The sequence below is a fragment of the Ursus americanus genome, chromosome 32 (assembly GCF_024610735.1).
Source record: "Ursus americanus isolate L20-20 chromosome 32, mUrsAme1.1.p, whole genome shotgun sequence".
Taxonomy (NCBI): domain Eukaryota; kingdom Metazoa; phylum Chordata; class Mammalia; order Carnivora; family Ursidae; genus Ursus; species Ursus americanus.
Window position 1 is genome coordinate 27,025,545 of NC_142158.1, and position 22,076 is coordinate 27,047,620.

At 46.4% G+C, this 22,076-nt stretch overlaps 1 protein-coding gene across 5 annotated transcripts; it reads left to right on the plus strand.

Annotated features, from left to right (window-relative positions):
- Positions 1-109: 109 nt before the first annotated feature.
- On the plus strand, positions 110-21,899 carry MSH5 (mutS homolog 5). 5 transcript variants are annotated; one of them, XM_045795642.2, is made up of 25 exons: positions 110-248; positions 619-781; positions 1,254-1,377; positions 1,879-1,959; positions 2,145-2,207; positions 2,983-3,104; positions 3,290-3,399; positions 3,641-3,676; positions 3,991-4,073; positions 4,821-4,866; positions 9,162-9,300; positions 9,425-9,487; positions 14,488-14,616; positions 14,908-14,980; positions 15,139-15,248; positions 15,484-15,564; positions 18,806-18,893; positions 19,121-19,310; positions 19,428-19,554; positions 19,987-20,136; positions 20,496-20,570; positions 20,754-20,897; positions 21,079-21,216; positions 21,380-21,453; positions 21,672-21,899. In XM_045795642.2, the coding sequence occupies exons 2-25, from the start codon at positions 632-634 to the stop codon at positions 21,781-21,783; spliced, it is 2,508 nt and encodes an 835-aa protein (XP_045651598.1). In that variant the 5' UTR covers positions 110-248; positions 619-631; the 3' UTR covers positions 21,784-21,899. The 5 variants fall into 5 exon arrangements, with proteins under 5 accessions (XP_045651598.1, XP_045651597.1, XP_045651599.1 ...); XM_045795641.2 differs by having other exon boundaries at positions 118-203; XM_045795643.2 differs by lacking the exon at positions 1,879-1,959 and having other exon boundaries at positions 118-203.
- The last annotated feature ends 177 nt before the right edge of the window (positions 21,900-22,076 follow it).

The following is a 22,076-nucleotide window of genomic DNA, read 5'->3' on the forward strand; positions in this document are numbered from 1 at the left end:
CAATCAGTGTCCAGCCGTCCTAGTAACTGCTATTCTCTTTCACGCGCGCTCGGTTGGATCTCCAGGCAGGATCCAGATCTCTCTGACCAATAGCCGCTAAGAAGGGCGGGGCGTGTGCGCGCGCACCCCGTCCTCACGCAGGTATGCCCCTCCTGCGGGGGCAAGGCTGTAAGTGACGCGGTTTCGCGCACGTAGCGACCCAGGTGACTAAAAACGCGGGAAAACGCCGCGAATTGCCCACGGCTGGGGTAGGAAAGTCAAGAGGTTAGGGGTGCGGTCGTAGGGGTGTGGTTGGTAATGGCGGAGAGAGGAGAGGTACAGACAACCCGCACAGGGCCCTCCAGCCAAAGTACAACCTCTGGACGACCGAAATGAGGGCGGCGCGAGTGGAGTTTTGCAGTCTGGACTTCAGTGATGTACCTGAGAAGTCGCCCGTCAAAATGTCCCACAAATGTTAAAAACAAAATGTTTCCGCAGCTCTCCCCGGCCCTCGCAGCCCTGCGCCTCAGCCCCCTTCCAGAAGTCCTGGGTGGATTTGCGTTTCTGCGCACCCCCTACCCCAGACTCTTCGCAGTGAAACTTCGCCCCTGAACCGCCTTCATTTTTCTGCTCCCGCAGAGCCTCCAAGGCCATGGCCTCCATCGTCAGAGCGATCCCAGGCAGGACGCCGCAGGGCCCGGTGCCCGGGGCCGCCTCGGCCAGCTTTCCCAGCCCGGCCCCGGTGCCAGGCCACGGGGAGGCCGAGGAGGAGGAGGAGGACAATGAGCAGGAGCCAGCGGAGGTCTCTGGGGTGGCTTTGTCAGCAGCAGGCGCTTGGATCCGGAGAGTGGGGCTTCGGTTGGACTCTCGTCGGGATGTTAGAATAAATGGGCTGGGGAGCGCCTGGGTGGCTCAGTCTTTAAGCGTTTGCCTTCGGTTCAGGGCGTGATCCCAGAGTCCTGGGATCGAGCCCCGCATCGGGCTCCCTGCTCTGCTGGGAGCCTGCTTCTTCCTCTCCCACTCCCCCTGCTTGTGTTCCCTCTCTCTCTGGCTGTCTCTCTGTCAAATAAAATCTTTAATAAAAAAAATAATAATAATAAATGGGCTGGGAAGAGCAAGCTAGTCGCTTACCTCTGCTCTGTTTCACACTTACTGAATGGGGATGATGATGACTATCTCAGGGATTTGATAAAATCATTACAATTAAGCAAGACATGGCTTAACCCTGCATAACCCAGTTCAAATATCTGTTTCCTTTCTTCCTCCCCGGACAGATCCATCTGTGTGTCCTGTGGACTTCAGGATTCCTGGGCATTGCCTATTACGACACTAGTGACTCCACCATCCACTTCATGCCAGATGCCCCAGATCATGAAAGTCTCAAGCTTCTCCAGAGAGGTAGGGGCAGAACCATGGGTTCCTCTACTCTGGGACTGGACCTGTGTTTCACTCATATATCCTCACCTGACTCAATCTGTTTTATTATTTGACTCTTAGAGGCTCTCTCTGTTGTTTGTAGAAATTCATTTCATTACTCAAGGAACATTTATTAGGTGTTTACAGTGTATCAAGTGCTGGACATATAGTCCTGGGCAAAACAGTCATGTCTGTCCTTCAGAGGTTTATAGTCTAGTGACAATCTCCAGGCCACTCCTCTTCCCTCCTACCATCCTGCCAGTCTTACTACTCTTTTCCAGAACATCATGCCTAACCCGTACCTATGCTCCCAATGTGCAGAGCACCCCTTACTTTTAGAGGGAGGAAATGAGGGTGTTTTTTTGTTTGTTTTTTGAGGGGTTTCTTGGAGGGGTTAGAGGGAGATAGCAAGGGGAGGGCTATGGGTTCCTTCTTAGAGGATAAAGATCCTTTAACTCATTTGGTCTCCATTCTCCTTCTAAGTGTTGGATGAAATCAATCCCCGGTCTATTGTTACGAGTGCTAAACAGGATGAGAATATGGCTCGGTTTCTGGGGAAGCTTGGTAAGGACTGGGTAAAGGGAAAAGCGAAAATGGGGGAAGGACTAAACTGTGGAATATTCCAGGAGACTAAAGGGCTTTGGAGGGAGCTACAGCCAGGAGGCTAGAGTTGGGTGAGTAGGAAGGTGGGACAGAAGCAGGGGACTGAGATGTCCGGACTGATGGCCCTTTCTTTGCTTCCCCCACAGCCTCCCAGGAGCACAAAGAACCTAAGAGACCTGAAATCATATTTTTGCCAAGTGTGGATTTTGGTACTTCCTTGCTCTGCCCAGTCCCCCATCCCAGTTTCCCTACCGTTTCTCCTTACTCCAGCCCCATCATCAGAAGTCTTCCCTTAGCTTTATCTCATCCTAACCTCTGTGTTCTCCAAGCCCCATAACCAGTGTCCTCAAGATCTCTCCTGCTCCCTAACCTTTAATAACCTGAAACCTTGTGAAACTTCCACATAGACAAGTCTAGGGATGAGGGCCTTCCCTGAGAAGAAGGAGTGGTGACACTTTGTGGATAGCTTTGATTATTGGAATTTTCACCTTTTAGACCAAGCCATTTGTCCCTTAAAAAAAAAAAAAAAAGTGACTCTGATGATCCATAAGGTACTTACATCGCCTTCCCAGGCTTGGAAAAAGGATAGGAAATGTTCTATCCTAATTAGATGTTAAGACATTAGTGTTATTCATTCCTCTGTTAATGATGATCTTTTTGACATCAAATACCAAATAGATACCTTCCTAAGTCACTTATCTTTCTCAGGTTGTGCTCTCAGCCAAAGATCTTTATATTAAATATAAAAGAGAGAATTAGACTGAGTCTGAAGATTTGGTTCTTGTTCCAGCTTTCCATTAACTCCCTGTAGCAGCTTGGCAAGTCACATCATCTCTTGCTTCTACTGTGTCGTTTTTTTGTTTTGTTTTGTTTGTTTGTTTGTTTTTGGTTTTATTTATTTGTCAGAGAGTATTGTCTCATTCTTAAAATGGGGTGAAAAATTGGGCTTCATTACCTTTCTCTCCTATGCCTCTCCCAAAATAGGTCTGGAGATAAGCAAACAGCGCCTCCTTTCTGGAAACTATGCCTTCATTCCAGACTCCATGACTACCACTGAGAAAATCCTCTTCCTCTCTTCCGTTATTCCCTTTGACTGCCTCCTCACGGTGAGAACGGTCCTGGGATGCAGGGGCTGGGATGCAGCAGGCTGGGGGAAGGGACAAGCACCTCATTCCTAAGGTTGAGTCCTAGGAAGTATTAGTCCAGCCCTGGAAAATAATAGTTTTCCCTGGTGTTGTCCAGCCTTGAGACATTGGGATTGACCTCAGCTCCATTCCTGATCCCCTCCCAGGTTCGGGCGCTTGGAGGGTTGCTCAAGTTCCTGGGTCGAAGAAGAATTGGGGTTGAACTGGAAGACTATAACATCAGCGTCCCCATCCTGGGCTTTAAGAAATTTGTGTTGTAGGTGATTTACCCTAACCTCAAGCAAAGTTAGGTGGGATTGGGAGGCCTGAATAGTAAGACGGGGTTGGGGTAGGAGGAGTGGGCAGTTCCCCATCAGGTAAAGTGCTCTAGAACACATAGGAGCACCTGAAGGGGATGTGGAGGTCTGGGGAGACGACTGAGAAGGGTGGAACTTAGCAATGAACTCACACTGTCCCTACCCCAGCCACCTTCCCTTTTGCTTGTTTTCTTTCCTCAGGACCCATTTGGTGAGCATAGATCAAGACACGTACAGGTAAGGAGATGGAGGCAGGCTGTCGTCTCTGGGGAGGGAAAGGGATTAAGTTTAATGCTCTAATAATCCTAAAGAGGCTCTAGTTTCTTTAATCCTGGGGTTATTAAGGTCTGTCTCCTTGAAGGAAAAGGAAGAGAGGGCTAAGAGAAAGGAAGAAAAACACAAAGGTGTCAAATAGATATCCTACCTTCCTGAGTGCGGGGACAGACTTTACAACACTTGATCTCAGGAGTGTATTCCCAACCTCCATTCCATTTTCTCAGTTCCCTTTAAAAACCCAAGTTACATCAGACTCCTCCATTTCTCCCTGACAGCGTTCTGCAGATATTTAAGAGTGAGTCCCATCCCTCAGTGTACAAAGTGGCCAGTGGACTGAAGGAGGGGCTCAGCCTCTTTGGTAGGTATGCCCCTTCCCTCATCCCATACTGCGGAAGCCTGCCAGAAAAGCAACTCCCTCCAAACACATGTCCCAGCCCTTCTCTTCCCACTTCACTCCCACTGCCAGATGTCTCTTCCACTCCCATCCATCTCTCTTATCCTCTTTGTACTCTCCCTGAGCTTGGGCATCTCCCCTCGCCCACTGTTACCCAGTGTCGTTTGCCTATGCTCTCTGACTTTACCAATTCCATGTTCATTCCTTGGGCTTGTATGGATGTTTCTGCTAGTTGTGCACCTGTCCAGGGACTTGGGGAGGCCCCGTGTATAGAGAGGGTTACATAACTGCCTTTATTTTATTGGCATTGAGTCTTTATCAGTTGTTTCTGCTTTAGGGTGTAGTGGGGACATCGCCCCAAGTATCCACATGGTTTCACTGTGCATATCTCGGTGGATTGTGTCTAATGTTTACATATATGTGTTGGGCTCTTTGTGGTTCCAACTACAACCAGTCTGTGTATTTTTCTGGCTGACTGTTCCTGGGAGTGCCCATCCCTCCCCTAAGCCCATGTAAGGTAATCCTGGCTCAGACTTTTGGCCAGGCGCTGGCTTTAGCTGCCTTTGTGTTCTGTATCTGGGGAACGCCCCCAGGCCAGCCTGCCCAAAACCCGAACCTTTGGCCCGGATGCCTTGGTTTAGACACATTCACACATTCCTTTCCCTGCCCCTCCCTTGTAACATGCTTACTCCCTGCCCCTGCTCCCCACAGGAATCCTCAACAGATGCCGTTGTAAGTGGGGAGAGAAGCTGCTCAGGTGAGTCTGACAGGCATGCCACAGGCTCATGCATGCAGTCTATAGGCTCACATACACCACTCTCTCCGGTAGTAATAAAAACAACTGCCCTTTCCCAGATGCTGGCTAAATGCATTGAATCCTTACAACAACCCCCTGTGGTAGCTAGTTGTCCATTGATGATGTAGACTTGCGTGCACACAAGCAGCAGAAACACAGTCCCGAAACACTAATGCACGCATGATAATATCTTTTTCTTTTTTATTGGAGTGTAGTTGACACAATATTATATTAGTTTCAGGTGTACAACATAGTGATTCAACGTTTATATACATTATGAAGTGATCACCACGATAAATCTAGCTACCATCCGTCACTATGGAAAGTTGTTACAGTATTATTAACTATATTCCTTATGCTGTACATTGTTTTTTTTTTTAATAACTGGAAGTTTCTACCTCATATGGTAGGACTTTATTTTATTCATTTATTTTTAAAGATTTTATTTATTCATTTGACAGAGAGAGTGGGAGCACAAGCAGGGAGAACGGCAGGCAGAGGGAGAGGGAGAAGCAGACTCCTCATGGAGCAGGAGGGACTCGATCCCAGGACCCTGGGATCATGACCTGAGCTGAAGGCAGATCCTTAATGGACAGAGCCACCCAAGTGTCCTGGGTTTTATTTTTTTTTAAGATTTTTAAAAAATATTTTATTTATTTAAGAGAGAGAGAAAGGAGCAGAGGGAGAAGGACAAGCAGACTCCCTCCTGAGCAGGGAGACTGACACAGGGTTGATCTCAGGACCCCGAGATCATGACCTGAGCCGAAGTCAGATGCTCAACCGAATGAGCCACCCAGGCACCCCTGAAAGATTTTTTTATTTTAAGTACAATATACCCCCCAACGTGGGGCTCCAACTCACTCTCCCAAGATCGAAAGTCACATGCTCTACTGACCGAGCCAGCCAGGCACCCCACATGGTACTATCTTTAATTATAAAAACCATACTTCAAATTTGAGCTGTTCTCTGATGACTTTCAAAATTGAGTCTCTAGTTCCAACTTCCATATGTGAAGTGTGTACCCCACATCATCCCCACTTGCAGTTTCCATAGGCCATAGGCAGTTCAAACTCAGAGCGTCTAAACTGATCCCCACTGGACCCGTTCCTCTTCGTGCATCCTTTTTTTCTGGCTAATGGCATTGCTGGCAATACTGCTTCTCAAGCGCCGAAACTTGGATTGATGCTTCTCCTTCACCCTTCATATTCAATTATTCACTAAGGCCTATTGATTCTCAGCCATCTCTCTCCCTCTTCCCACTGCTCTAATTCTGGCTATAATCATTTCCAACCTGGAGCATCACAGTCACCTTCAAATTGGTCTCTCTGCTTGTAATCTCTTCTTTTTCTAATCTGTCCTTCCTTCCAAAATACTTGTCATTCCAAAGTAGATACCTGAACACGTCACTCCACTTTTTTAAACCTTAAGTAGCAACAAAGTAACATAAACCTCAGGAGGCTTCCCCATTCCCTGCGGGAGTGAAGACCGACATCTTTAGCAGTGTGGTGTTCAAAGCCCCTCGCATTCACCTCAACTTAAATCTCCATGATTATCTTCTCGAGCCTGGCCCAAATCCTTTCTCACTGGATCCACCCTATATTCCAGCCGTTTGGGCCACTTTTTGTCATGGAAATACACCAAGCCTGTGTTTATGCAGTTCCTTCTGGAAAGTCTTTCCTCTTCAAGGTGCAAGCCCAGTACAGTTTCCGTGAAACTTTCACAAGCGCCTGTAAGGAGACCGACACGCACCTTCCCGTTTGCTTAGTGCCTGTTTATGTTTTGTGCCTGCACAGTCACATCAGCTTAGAGTTAGCTGTCAGCGAACCTGCTCGCTCTCATAACTGCAAGCTCCATATAGCAGTCATGCTTGTGACCTCAGTGCCTGGCACGGCCTTGGATGTGGTACAGGTGAGCACGGTACATAGATGCAAGCACACTGGTCACATCATCTCTGCAAACTCAGAGCTGAAAGCTTTGCTGGCCCACAGATGCACAATTCTTTCCCCACCTCACCTGCCCTGCACTGTGTCTTTTGGAGGTTAATTTAGGATAATCCCTAAGGTCATCTCCCGGTAATTGGGATCATTTAATTACCCCCACATTCTACAGGTGCAGATCTCTCAGCCAGGGATGAGAGGGAAGAAATTCTTAGGGGAGAAGAGAACAGAGTTAAAGGTGGGTAGGAGTACAGGCCCCCCACGTAGGTTCCAGCAGGGCATGGAATCATAACCTGAATTATGAACTAAGGACCCAATTGGCTCACCTGGACAGGGCACCAGGAAGGTGACTGAATGTCATAGTATGCTTTGAAGAGCACTGTCCTAGCTGTCTGCAGACCTGAGTTTGAGACCCAGCTATACTTACTAGCATGATGACTTTGGATAAGCTGCTTATTCTCTAAGGGCTTCATTTTCTCAGCTGTAAAATTAGGAGGTTTAGTTTGACTAAGATTTCTACTGGCACGAGCAATACACGAGTCAGAAAAACATCAGGATTTTACAAAACAGGCAGCTTGGCAAAGCTCTCCACGCGGGGAGGACAGGTATCACAGTCTGGCCTACACTGCGGCAGGTGGAGCTGCCTGTGGCTAAGGAGCAGGGGTGCCTAAAACCCACCCTCGAATCCCACTCAACCCTCCGCTTCACTCTAACCTGAGGTTTTCTTTTCTTTCTTTCTTTTTTTTTTATTATTTATTTGACAGAGATAGAGACAGCCAGCGAGAGAGGGAACACAAGCAGGGGGAGTGGGAGAGGAAGAAGCAGGCTCATAGCGGAGGAGCCTGATGTGGGGCTCGATCCCATAACGCTGGGGTCACGCCCTGAGCCGAAGGCAGACGCTTAGCCGCTGTGCCACCCAGGCGCTCCTAACCTGAGGTTTTCTAACCCGGGGTAACTGGGCCTTAACTATAGTGTGAGATGCATATCCTCAGGGCCCATTGTCTCCACAGGTTGCTTCTTACACAAGATAGCATGCTCTAATGCAGAAAAGAATTCATGGGCTCACAGGTCCTTGCAGAGTCTCACATTCTTCACAGCCATAGAAAGACAGGGACAGCCAGAATTAGACAAACCCAGATGAAACATTTCTTATTATATACTAATTTAATTTATTAGAAAGTACTTCAGGCACACAAAAGGAGGAAGTGATGATGATGATGATGATGATGATGATGATATAAACCTCTTTGCACCTGCAAATTTAAGAATAAGACAATATTATTAAAGGGGTGCCTGGCTGGCTCAGTTGGTAGAGCATGTGACTTTTGATCTTGGGGTTGTGAGTTCAAGCTCCGCATTGGGCATAGAGCTTCCTTAAAAAAGGAGGGGGTCCTGGGTGGCTCAGTTGGTTCAGCGTCTGACTTTGGCTCAGGTCATCATCTCACGGCCCTGGGATGGAGGTCCTGCATCAGGCTCCCCACTTAGCAGGGAGTCTGCTTGTCCTCTGCCCCACCCCCATGTTCCTGCTCTCTCTCTCTCTCTCAAATAAATAAATACATAAATTTAAAAGTAAAAAAAAAAAAAAAGACACTGTTATTGAAGCCTCTTAAGTGTCCCTTCCCAATCCTTTTTTCTCTGCAGAGATGACCATTATCATGAATTGAGGACTTACCATTCCACATGGAATGGCTATATACTTTTACAGAAGAACAGGAAAAGACGAACGTCTGTGCTATTACACCCAGAGGCACTTTCACAGCCAAATGCAGATAAACTCATGCTGACTCACCCTCTCCTACTCAGCTGCAGAGAAAGCTAGAGTGTTGGCACACAAATACCTCAATAGGCTGCTCTCCCTCTAAATATTGACAAGCTCCATTGCATATCCACATGGAATGACACATGGTCATTCAAAACACATCCATCAAAACCATGATAAACAGAGTCGTGCTCACATGCAGAGATTTTTAGTAGGTATGTGTAAACACACCCGCGTAGATAGGACACTGGGCTTGCCAGTACAGATACGTATCACCACAATCCCCAGGGCCCTCCAAACACACACTTACGCAAATTGAGATCAAGACAATGATGAGGAGGCACCTGGGTGGCTCAGTTGGTTAGGTGACCCCAGAGTCCCAGGATCGAGCCCTGCATTGGGCTCCCTGCTTAGCGAGGAATCTGAATCTCCCTCTGACCCTCCCTCCTCCTCGTGCTCGCTCTCTCTCACTCTCCCTCAAATAAATAAAATATTAAAAAAAAAAAATGATGAGAACAGATGTAATCTCTGGTCCCCCCTACTTCATCCCTCACTTCTAGACTGTGGTTCACACGTCCAACTCTGGACCTGGGAGAGTTAAATTCTCGGCTGGATGTCATTCAGTTTTTCCTCCTACCTCAGAATCTGGACATGGCTCAAATGCTGCATCGGTTGCTGGGTCATATCAAGAATGTGCCTGTGAGCCCAGGGTGGGGCAGGGAGGTGGGGAGGGAGCTTGAGGGTCAATAGTGGACATTGGGCGTCTTGAGGGGCACTAGAGTGGGAGAAGGAAAACAGTGGCCGTCCCCTTGTCTGACTGTAGCTGATTCTGAAACGGATGAAGCTGTCCCACACCAAGGCCAGCGACTGGCAAGTTCTGTACAAGGTAAGGCCTCCCTTCTAGAAGCCCAGAGTCCAGATTAAGCCTCTCAGCAGGCAGTCCAGACCCTCTGTACTCTGCTTACCCATCCAACTTTATCCCAACACGTTAACAACAACTCTGTATTATGGAAACTGTCAAAAAAATTTAGAATAATGAACTCCCACATACCCACCATGCAGCTTTAACACCTAGACTGATACCAATCTTGTTTCATGTATATCTTCTTCCCCTTTCCCCTTCCTGGATTAGTTTGAAGCAGTTCCCAGCCATCATATCATTTCATCCATAACTATTTTAGCATGATTTCTAAAAGAAAATTAATTTAAAAAAAGGGTAACAGGGGCACCTGGGTGGCTCAGTCGTTAAGCATTTGCCTTCGGCTCAGGGCGTGATCCCAGGGTCCTGGGATCGAGCCCCGCATCGGGCTCCCTGCTCCGCTGGGAGCCTGCTTCCTCTCCCACTCCCCCTGCTTGTGTTCCCTCTCTCGCTGGCTGTCTCTCTCTCTGTCAAATAAATAAAAGTCTTTAAAAAAAAAGAATAACAATACCATGATCTTACTAACAATTAGCATAATTGTTGAATATCATCAATTATCTGATGTTCTCTTTTCTAATCCTCTCTTAAATGTCATGATTTTAAAAAAAATACATTTTGTTTGATTAGCATGCAAATATGTTCAACATATGGCAATGGGATGATGTCTCTTGAAATCCCCTTTGTGGGTTCCTTTTTCATTTTACTGTTCTCCTTCCATCTCTATCTCAATCTTCAGCTCTCTTTTTCCCCATGCAAGTTATTTGGTGAAGAAGTTGGAAGTTGGTGAAGAAGTTGGATTGTTTGTCCAGTAGAGTTTTCCTTAAGCTGGATTTTGCGGATTACATTCTATACGTGTTTTTGACATGTTTTACTCTCTTCTAGATTTTTTTGTAAATAGTTGAATCTAGAAGATTGTTGAAATCCACGTTTGATTTTTTTTCAATGTTGTTTTATAAGCAGAGGAATATAATGCCTGATATGTCTGTCTCTCCTTTTGTGATGTTAGCAGCTTTTGATGTTTAATACCTAAGTCCATTAATTCCGTAGGGATTGCAAAGTAGCGTTATTCTGTCATTCTTTCTCCATTTATTAGTCTGAATGTTTCTGTAAAGAGAAACCTCCTCTCATCTGCTTTTGGTTACTCAGTGGTACATTTCATATCATAGAAATCGCTTGATTTTCTCCCCTGCCTTTACTTACCAGCACTCAGCATATAGGAAATTATTAGTTCCCTAACATGCCCCAAGGTAGCCAGCGTGTTTTTTGTTGTTGTTTTAATATCATCACGAACTCAGATTTACACATGTGTTTCAGTCCACTGCATTTTTATCTTTCTACATGTTCAGCTTATTCCATCTGTGGCCAATGGGAGCCTCTTCATGTTGGCTTCTGAGTCCTTTAAACATGACCCCCAGACGTCCCCACTTGTTAGCTTCCCTCCTGCTCTCTGGCTTGACAAGATGTACCAGATATATCATTTATATCTACTGGTTCTTTCTTTTTTTAAAATTTTATTTATTTAGGGGCGCCTGGGTGGCTCAGTCGTTAAGCGTCTGCCTTCGGCTCAGGGCGTGATCCCGGCGTTATGAGATCGAGTCCCACATCAGGCTCCTCTGCTGGAAGCCTGCTTCTTCCTCTACTTGTGTTCCCCTGCTTGTGTTCCCTCTCTCACTGACTGTCTTTCTCTGTCCAATAAATAAATTAAAATCTTTTGAAAAATTATTTATTTATTTATTTATTTATTTATTTATTTATTTATTTATTTAAAGTAATCTCTACACCCAAGGCAGGGCTTGAAATCAACCCTGAGATTAGGAGTTGTGTGCTGTACTGACTGAGCCAGCCAGACGCCCATACATCTCTTGGTTCTGACCCAGAACCAGATACTTCTCCAAAGAGCCCTGGTTCCTTTTAGTGAAAAATGGCATTTCTGTATCACAGTCTAAATCCTAGAGGGTGCACGGCATGTTTTGCTTATTGCTTTAAAGGCTTTTCTACAGAATATCTAGAAATTTTTAATAAGTAAAATACATGATAAATTAGTACTGATGCGAACAATTTAAACTCAGAAGCACAGGGTTCTCACGTTGTATATTCCTATACTATCCTCTTCAACATTTCTTCTTCCATAGCGGAGATTCTGGTTCTCAATAACACCAGTAATGCTAAGATTAGAATATCACTCATTTGCCTTTTCTTACATTACATCCACAACAATCTTAGTATAGTAATTCCAGCACTACTACCAACGAGATTATTGCTGAAAATAATTTAAGAAATTTTGGGGGGAGAAGGGAAGTTCTTTTTGTCTCTACTAAGGATACAGCCAAATTACTGTGTTTTAGTCACTTAGAATAGTTCCTCTCTGTTTGCTTATGTCACTATCTAAATATACATTTATGTTCATTTGTTTCATTCTATTTTTTATTTTTAGGAATTGGTTTTTTAAATTTAATTTACCTTTATAATTATGTAAAACATTTACACAGTTCCAAAATGTAATCTCCCAAACAAGGGGTAGGCAACTAATTCTTGTTTCTTTTTCCCCCTTTCCACCTATAGATAACATTTTCTTAAAAAAAATTTTAAGATTTATCCTTCTGTTGTTTTGTTTTAATTTCTTTTTTTAAAAAATAATTTAAGACGTAAAGAAAAGCTGCAAAAATTGTACAGGGTGTTCTTAAATACCTTTCACTCAGCTTCCCTTAATGTTAACATCTTATAAAAAATGTTAACATGTTACATCACCGTAGTCCAAACATCTCATAAATATTTTGAGTTATAATTCAGTGCTATCATTGTTTATTTATTTATTTATTTATTTATTTATTTATTTATTTATTTATTTTTAAGATTTTATTTATTTATTTAACAGAGATAGAGACAGCCAGCGAGAGAGGAAACACAAGCAGGGGGAGTGGGAGAGGAAGAAGCAGGCTCATAGCAGAGGAGCCTGATGTGGGGCTCGAACCCAGAACGCTGGGATCACGCCCTGAGCCGAAGGCAGACGCTTAACCGCTGTGCCACCCAGGCGCCCCTCATTGTTTATTTTTGCTCAAATTTTTCTAGCTTAGATCCTTGAGAGTTCTTTTCAGATTGACTTTTAATGTGCCCATTTGGCCTTCAGATTGGCTTTTCAAATTCACACAGGATTTGATAATGCCTTTCTGACATGGCCCCCAGTCCATTTTTGAACACTTCCTAACTTTCTACCACTACAAGATGCTCCAGGCTCATCTTACATTTTCCTTGCCCCAGCCCTGGAATCAACCATTTCTCCAAGGAGTCCTGGTTACTTTCTTTGAAGAATAGTATTAGAAACCAAGGTCTGGACACTGGATGTGGTTATTGCTACTGGGGTATCTGTCACTTCTCACCACAGACAGAGCTAAGAAATAAATCCATGTATGCTATATGCTAACCCATGCATTCGCATCTATATTCCTGAATTGATCTATTGATATATTAAAGAACCCACGAGTTCATACTCATACCTCTGATTCCAGGTCAATACCACAGGGTATTCCTCCTTTCCTCATTTGCAACTTCCTTCTCTGACAGTGTGAAACCCATTTCTCATTACCTACAGCAGTTTCCTATGAACATGAGCAGTTGTATGTAACTATTTGTATATTCCATTCCCACTACTCGACATTCATCCTCTGCTTCAGCCAGGCCGGCTCTGCATTTGGGCACTCTGCCGAGGAGACCCACTGTGTTCTGCTTAGTATAGTGTGGTGTTTAAAAGCCGGACAACTGGGTTCAAATCGCAGCTCTTTTATTTACTCTGTGAGCCCTTGAGCAAATTATGTTATTTCTTTGTGCTTCAGGTTGCTGGTCTGTAAAATGGAGATAATGCTAGTCCCTATCTCCTCAGATTATTTTGAGGAATGAATGAAATTAATATATGTGAAGACTTTAGAACATTGCCTGTCACTTAGTAAGCATTCAGGAAGTAAGCATTCCGGAAGTGTTAGCTCTTCTTCCCACTGCTATTTGCCCGTGCTCTTCCTCTCAACAATACCCTCCTTCCTTTGAATAGCCTTATTCATGACCCAGTTTGGTTCCTTTTTTTTGTTTTTGAAAGTGAGAGAGATGCATAAGCACACTCTCGGTGGCCCGTGAAGATGGGGGTGGGCAGAGGGAGAGGGAGAGAGAGAATCTCAAGCAGGCTCCATACCCAGCGTGGAACCTGACTCCAGACTGAATTCCAGGACCCTGAGATCATTGCCTGAGCTGAAATCAAGAGTCAGACGCCCAATGAACTGAGTCACCCAAGGGCCCCTCGTTTCCTTTTCTCTGTAAAGATATCCCCAACGATGTTAGCCCATATTAGTCTTATTCTCTGAGCTTCCTTAATTTTAGTCAGTTTCATAACTTGATCAATCTGTCTTGTGGGGTAGGCATTGTTTTTGCTGCTTGTTTGTTTCCGTCATTGCTAGATTGTAAACCCTTTGATTTATATACTTGTGTCCTCTGCCACCAAGTAAGGCTCAGTAGATGTCAGTGTGTTCACTCAGTTGAACGTTGGCAGGGCACTAACCTTCACCCTGGGGAGTTAACTGTCACTGACTCTCACCTTCCTCTCTCCCTGCTCCCTCACCTCAGTGTCGTCGTGCCTGCCCCTTCTGCTCATGTACTTCTCTGCCTTTCATACCCCCACTTCTCTGTCTCCTTCCTCAATATGAAGTCCTCTCCCCTATTAAATAACCTACCACTTTACTTTTAAATCTTCTGGGTGTATTTCTGTCTTCCTCACTAGACCACGAACTCATCCGAGACAGGGGCCATATTTTAGTTCTTCGTGGCCTCACTGTTGAGTGGAGTGCCTGACACAGAGTTTTACAGAGGCCATCTCCTCACTTGTTGTTTCTTCTTTGCCCTTGAGATCTTCTGTCTTTCTCATGTGTTTTCTCCTCTGTCCTTCCCTGTCGCCTCAGCCCACCTTCTGTCCATTTCTGCTACAGACTGTGTACAGTGCCCTGGGTCTGAGGGATGCCTGCCGCTCCCTGCCCCAGGCCATCCAGCTCTTTCAGGACATTGCCCAAGAGTTCTCTGATGACCTGCACCATATTGCCAGCCTCATTGGGAAGGTGGTGAGTGGAAGAAAGAGGCAGAGCTCCTAGGGACCTAGGGGAGAAAGGTGGGATTGGAGGGTGGAGAAGGACCGGGCTCTGGGGAATGTGGTGTTGAAGATGGGAGACATCAAAGTCATTTGGATGACCAAACAATGGGATGGTGAGAGGAGGGGGCAGAACATCAGAGACATGCTTGGAGGGTTAGGGTCAAAGCAGGAAATGAAAGGAGAATAGAAGCCCAAGGAGAGGTGAGGAACAGGACTGGGGACGGTTCTGGGTGATGAGCAACTGGACTTTTTATCTCCTCAGGTGGACTTTGAGGGCAGTCTTGCTGAAAATCGCTTCACAGTCCTCCCCAACATAGATCCTGACATTGATGAAAGTGAGTGTTGGGTGTGCAGTTGGGCCTGTGAGCCCTGAAACACGAGCCCACCCAGTGACGGGGTACCATCATCAGTAGGTGGCCACTGCAACCAGGGATAACCATGGCACAGGGTGGGAACCTTACTTTTGATACCCCCACATCTTCCACCCTCCTAGAAAAACGAAGGCTGATGGGACTTCCCAGTTTCCTCACTGAGGTCGCCCGGAAGGAGCTAGAGAATCTGGACTCCCGTATTCCTTCATGCAGTGTCATCTACATCCCTCTGGTGAGGGCAGGAGGGTGGGTGTAACCCCCAGGGATCTTTTATGGGAGATATTAAACTTTTGAAGGACACACTGCTAGATGAGAAAACTCCTGGAGAAGCCTGAAGAACATGAACACCCTGTGGTAGCTTTAAGCCCCCGAGGGAAGCACTGTCGAATACAGGGGTCTCTGGTGTCCTCCAGGGAGATACGGTGCCCCGTACTTTACTCCCTGTTTTACCTCTTTACTCTCTTCAGATTGGCTTCCTTCTCTCTATTCCCCGCCTGCCTTCCATGGTAGAGGCCAGTGACTTTGAGATTGAAGGACTGGACTTCATGGTAAGACCCTTGACCTCTTTAGGGGATGATAAGAGAAATAAGTCAGCAGCTGAGGGAGGGCCTTAACCCATCAGCACTGTCCAATATGGGATGTCTCTTCTATAGTTCTACTTTGATCCTTACCAGCTCTGAGATAAAAGGGAAAGAAGTCAGGGTAGGAAAGAAATGAAAGACCTGTACTTTGAAAACTATAAAACCTTGATGAAAGAAGTTGAAGACACAAAAGAATGGAAAAGCATTCCATGCTCTGGAGTTGAAAGAACAAATATTGTTCAAATGTCTATACTACCCAAAGCAATCTACAGATTTAATGCAATCCCCATCAGAATACCAACAGCATTTTTCACAGAACTAGAACAAACAATCCTAAAATTGGTACGGAACATAAAAGGCCCCAAGTAGCTCAAGCAATCTTGAAAAAAACAAAACAAAACTGGAGTTATCACAATTCCAGAGTTCAAGTTGTATTACAAAGTTGTAGTAATCGAAATAGTATGAAGTTAGCACAAAAATAGGCATGTAAATCAGTGGAATAGAGCAGAAAGCTCAGAAATAAACCCATGATTATACAGTCAATTTTTTTTCCAAGATTTTATTTAATGGGGCGCCTGGGTGGCTCAGTTGGTTAAGTATCTCCCTTTGCCTCAGGCCATGATCTCAGGGTCCTAGGATTGAGCCCTGTGTTGGGCTCTCTGCTCAGTGGGGAGTCTGCTTCTCCCTCTGCCCCTTCTCTCCCTTCCCTCCTCCCCCACTCCCGGCTTGTGCTCTCTCTCTCACATAGATAAATAAAATAAGGCGCCCCTGGTCAATTAATCTTTAACAAAGCAGGAAAGAATATGCAATGGGGAAAAGACATTCTCTTCAACAAATGGTGTTGGGAAAATTGGACAGCTGTATGCAAAATAATGAAACTGGGCCACTTTCTTACACCATACACAAAAATAAACTCAAAATGGATTAAGGACCTTAATGTGAGACATGAAACCATAAAAATCCTAGAAGAGAGCACAGGTAGTAATTTATCTGACATTGGTCATTGCAACATCTTTCTAGATATGTCTCCTGAGGCAAGGAAAACAAAAGCAAAAATAAACTATTGGGACTACATAGGACCGCCTGGGTGGGTCAGTCTGTTAAGCTTCTGAGTCTTGGTTTTGGCTCAGGTCGTGAGATCAAGCCCTGCGTTGGGCTCCTTGCTCAGCACAGAGTATGCTTGTCCTTCTCCCTTCCCCTCTGCCCCTCCCCTCACTCGTGCTCTCTCTCTAAAATAAATAAGTAAATCAATCAATAAATCTTTAAACTACTGGGACTATGTCAAAATAAGAAGCTTCTGCACAGCAAAGGAAACAACCGATAAAAGACGACCTGCTGAATGGCAGAAGATATTTGCAAATGACATACCCAATAGAGGGTTAGTATCCAAAAGATATAAAGAACTTAAGGGGTGTTTGGCATGAGACTCTTGATCTCAGGGTTGTGAGTTCAAGCTCCACGTTGGGTGTAGAAATTACTTAAATAAATAAAACTTAAAGTATATAATTCAACACCAAAACACCCAAATAATACAATTTAAAAATAGGTAGAAGACACGTTCAGACATTTGTCCAAAGAAGACACATCCCAATGGCCAATAGACACAGGAAAAGATGCTCAACATCACTGATCGTCAGGGAAATGCAAACCAAAACTACAATGAGGGGCGCCTGGGTGGCTCAGTCGTTTAAGTGGGCCCACTCTTGATTTTGACTCTGATCACAATCCCAGGGTCATGAGATCGAGCCCTGCAGTGGGCTCTGCACTCAGCATGGAGTCTGCTTCTCTCCCTCTCCTGCTGCCCCTCCCCTCTCTCCCTCTCAAATACATAAATAAATAAATCTTAAAAAAAAAAAAAACCCACAGTGAGATATCACCTCATACCTGTTAGGATGGCTAAAATAAAAAAATCAAAAACTCAAGAAACAACAAGCGTTGGCAAGGACGTGGAGAAAAAGGATCCCTCACTGTTGGTGGGGTTGTAAACTGGTGCAGCCACTGTGCAAAACAGTATGGAAGTTCCTCAAGAAATTAAAAATAGAACTACCCTATGATCCAGGAATTGCACTACTGAGTATTTACCCAAATGTACCCAAAGAACACAAAACCGTGCACCTCTGTGTTGATAGCAGCATTGTCTACAATAGCCAAGCTGTGGAAGCAGCCCAAGTGTTCACTGACAGATGAATGGAAAAAGAAGATGTGGTGTTGCATACGATGGAATGTTACTCAGCAATAAAAAAAGAATGAAATCTTACCATTTGCAATGGCATGGAGTATTATGCTAAGTGAAATAAGCCAGTCAGAGAAAGACAAATTCCATACGATTTCACCGTATGGGGAATTTAAGAAACAAAACAAATGGACAAAGAGAAAAAGAGACAAACCAAAAAACAGACTCATAACTATACATAACTGTAGAGAACAAAATGATGGTTACAGGGGTGGGGGGTAGTGGTGGGTGGGGGATGAGTGAAACAGGTGAAGGGGGGATTAAGAGTCCGCTCACCTTGACCAGCACAGAGTAATGTGCAGAATTGTTGAGTAATGTACACCTGAAACTAATAAAACACTGTATGTTAACTATACTGGAATTAAAAAAAAAAAAAAGAGTTGTAGAAATCATCAGGGGAAGGTCTTATAAAGATGAATATTTGGGGGGTGGAGCCTGAGTGGTCAGTTAAGCATCCAACTCTTGATTTCGGCTCAGGTCATGATCTCAGGGTTATGAGATCAAGCCCTGCCTTAGGCTCCATACTGAGCAAGGAACCTGCTTAAGATTTTCTCTCCCTCTCTCTCTCTCTGCCCCTTTCCCCCAACCCACTCCCTCTCTCTCTTAAAAAAAAAAAAAAAAAGAATATTTGGGTGATGAACTTATAAAGAAAATAAGGAATTGATTCCCGGAAAGGTCAGAATAGAGGTGATTTTGAGGAGTTGGAGAGGTTCGTGATTAGGTTGGCTCTCTGGGATAGCTGACAAAATTGTAGTTTTTTAATCTACTTTTCAACCTACATGGTTGGTTACAAGGGTATTTGCCTCATAATAATTCCTTAAGCCATATATTTGTTTTATGCAGTTTTCTGTATCTGTTATATTTTTAAGTAAAAGTTTTTTAAAAGAAAAAAAAGTCAGGGTGGGGCCGGAGGTGGTGTTAGAGAGGATGGGGACCAAGAATGCAAAGCCCACAGCTTTGAGCCCTTGTTCCCAGTTTCTGTCAGAGGAGAAGCTGCACTATCGCAGTGCTCGAACCAAGGAGCTGGATGCATTGCTGGGGGATCTGCACTGTGACATCCGTGGTGAGGAGAAGCAAAGCGCTGGAGGGGAGCGGGCAGCTTGGAGGACAGTCTAAGAGGCTCCTTTCTTTCTGCTCTCCCTCTCACTCTGACTCTGCACCTTTTCCCCTCAATGTCTTGGGGTGTCTCAGACTATATCTGCAAGCCTGTTTCCAGGTGTCTGCTGCCTTCTTTGTCTCTTCATTTTCCCCTGGAGCTGATGCCCAGCTCCCTCCCTCCCCTGCCTCCAGACCAGGAGACCCTGTGGATGTACCAGCTGCAGTGCCAGGTGCTGGCAAGGGCCGCTGTCTTGAGCCGGGTGTTAGACCTTGCCTCCCGCCTGGATGTCCTGCTGGCTCTTGCCAGTGCTGCCCGGGACTATGGCTACTCAAGGCCCCGTTACTCCCCCCAACTCCTGGGGGTCCGAATCCAGAATGGCAGGTGAGAACAGAAGAGGGTGGAGGCATAGACACAAGGAGCCCAAAGGCCCCATCTTCTGGTGGCTTCATTCATCTGCATTCAGGGGCCACGGGGGAGGTACCTTTCTACCCACTGCAGACATCCTCTGATGGAACTCTGTGCCCGAACCTTCGTGCCCAACTCTGCAGAATGTGGTGGGGACAGAGGGAGAGTCAAAGTCATCACTGGACCCAACTCCTCAGGGAAGAGCATATACCTCAAACAGGTGAGGACAGTCCCTGCACACTGGGCCTCTGGCATCTTCTTCATTGTTTCCATCTCCCACCTGCCTGCAAACCCGGGTCCCTGCAGCTCCTGCCTGGTGTTCTGACCTGACCGGTCATGGAAAGGCCATTGTGCTCACCCCCTGCTCCTTGCATGTTCTCCTCTCTACTTGAGGGAGAGCCGTGCTCTAACAGATCCCTCTGTGCCCTGAAAGCCTCTCCCATCTCTGAACAGGTCCGTGCTGTTCCCGTGTGCCTCTGCCCCCTCTCCTGCCTTCTTTTCTGATTCTAAAGAGAGCTGAGGGGGCTATCCTCTCCTATTAAACTGTGCCCGCTCCTCCTTGATCTATAATTCACCCCTCAGCCTTGCCTCACCCTCACCCCCACCCCGGCCCACACCACCAGGCCCAAGACCCTGTCTCCTCCATATTTAGGTAGGCTTGATCACGTTCATGGCGCTGGTGGGCAGCTTTGTGCCAGCAGAGGAAGCCGAAATCGGGGCTGTAGACGCCATCTTCACCCGAATCCACAGCTGTGAATCCATCTCCCTGGGCCTCTCCACCTTCATGCTCGACCTCAACCAGGTCAAAGGGAGGAAACGGGGGTGGGACTGGGGGAGGGTGTTAATGAGGAAGGAACTCTATTTTTGAAAAATGATCAGAACACGAAAACCATTCCCTCGTGCTGTCTGTATTAGGGGCGGGGAGCACCGAGTTCAGGGACTGGGAGAATCAACACCATGAACCTTTACTGAACCGTTGCTTTGCATGAGGCCCTGTTGGCAATGAAAGGATGAACAAAACATGAGTCTCGCCATTCATGAACTTGCAGTCCAGTAGGGTGGACACACACAGGCAGCCTTCCTCCCAAGCAGACTGCAGTCAGTGCCTTGCAGGCCTTGAACACTACTGAAATTCTCCCTTGTGCACCTGGTGCCCAGCAGGTGGCGAAAGCAGTGAACAATGCCACCAAGCAGTCTCTGGTCCTCATTGACGAATTTGGAAAGGGAACCAACACGGTGAGGAGACAAACTGATGAGAAACCGAGGAGGGGAAAATGGGGGGGGCCGCTCAGGAGAGGAATGGGGGTATGTGGGCAGAAAAGAAACAGGAAAGCGCAAGACGGGGACGGCTAGGGCAGGTGGAGAGGTGTACACGGCGGGGACACCTGTGGCTCCGTACCCTCCCCCCGCCCTGTGCAGGTGGATGGGCTCGCGCTTCTGGCCGCTGTCCTACGACACTGGCTGGCACTTGGACCCATGTGCCCTCACATCTTTGTGGCCACCAACTTTCTGAGCCTTGTTCAGCTCCAGCTGCTGCCACAGGGGCCTCTTGTGCAGTACTTGGTAAGGACACCAATCCAGCCATCTAGGGGTCCCTAGGATGAGCACTTCCCAGAACCCAGAACAGGCTCCTCAGAACAGAGGCTTCCTTCCCGTTTCTCACTCCCCACAGGGATCGGCCCAGGGTTTCAGGGCAGGACGCAGAGTGATTCATGATACGCTGTCCCTTTCTATCTCTTTTAAGACCATGGAGACCTGTGAGGATGGGGACGACCTAGTCTTCTTCTATCAGGTGTGTGAAGGTATTGCCAAGGCCAGCCATGCCTCCCACACAGCTGCCCAGGCGGGGCTTCCTGACCAACTCCTTACTCGTGGCAAGGAGGTGAGAGCCAAAGGTCAAACACCTCTGTCAGGGCTCCCTACCATTGTGACTGCTCCTCTCAGGAGCCTGGCTTTCTGGTCCATGGGATTTCTGACCATTTTTTTCCCGTTCTCTTACCCAACTCCCTCACCCCCACCCCCCACCCCCCACTTCTTGTTGCCAGGTCTCAGACTTGATCCGCAGCGGGAAACCCATAAAGCCTGTCAAGGAGTTGCTAAAGGAGAAGCAAATGGAAAAGTGAGCCTGTGGACCAGTGTCCTGGTTCTTTCCAGCATGTTCTGCAGCTCTTCTCCCCATTTCAGGGACCCAGACAGCCCCTTTGTCCTTCAAAGGCCCATGATTTGTTTCTGAAATCCCTAAATTTTCCTGGGTTCCCCATGCCACAGCCTCCCCCTTCTGCGTGGGGACTCAGTTTTCTATTCTGCCATAAACCCCACTATCCTCTCTCCCCTCAGTTACCAGACGTTAGTAGACAAATTTCTGAAACTGGATTTGGAAGATCCCAACTTGGACCTGGACCTTTTCATGAGTCAGGAAGTGCTGCCTGCTGCCACCGCCATCCTTTGAGAGCCCTTCCTTGGCCCTCCTCCACCTCCTGAGAACCCAGCCGGCTGGCATGCCCCCTCTGTTTCCACATCTCCCTCAGACCCAGAATTCTCAGCTTTCCTGGAAATTTTGTTTCATATTAGGAATAAAGTTTACTTCAAAGTTATTGTTTCTTTCGACCAGCCAATACAAAACAAAAGAATGAGAACGAGATAAAACACCAAGCGAAGTCCACAGAGGGGCCTGCCCTGCCTCATTAAAAACACAGGGACCTGGGGTGCCTGGCTGGTGCAGTCGGGAGAGTGCGACTCTTA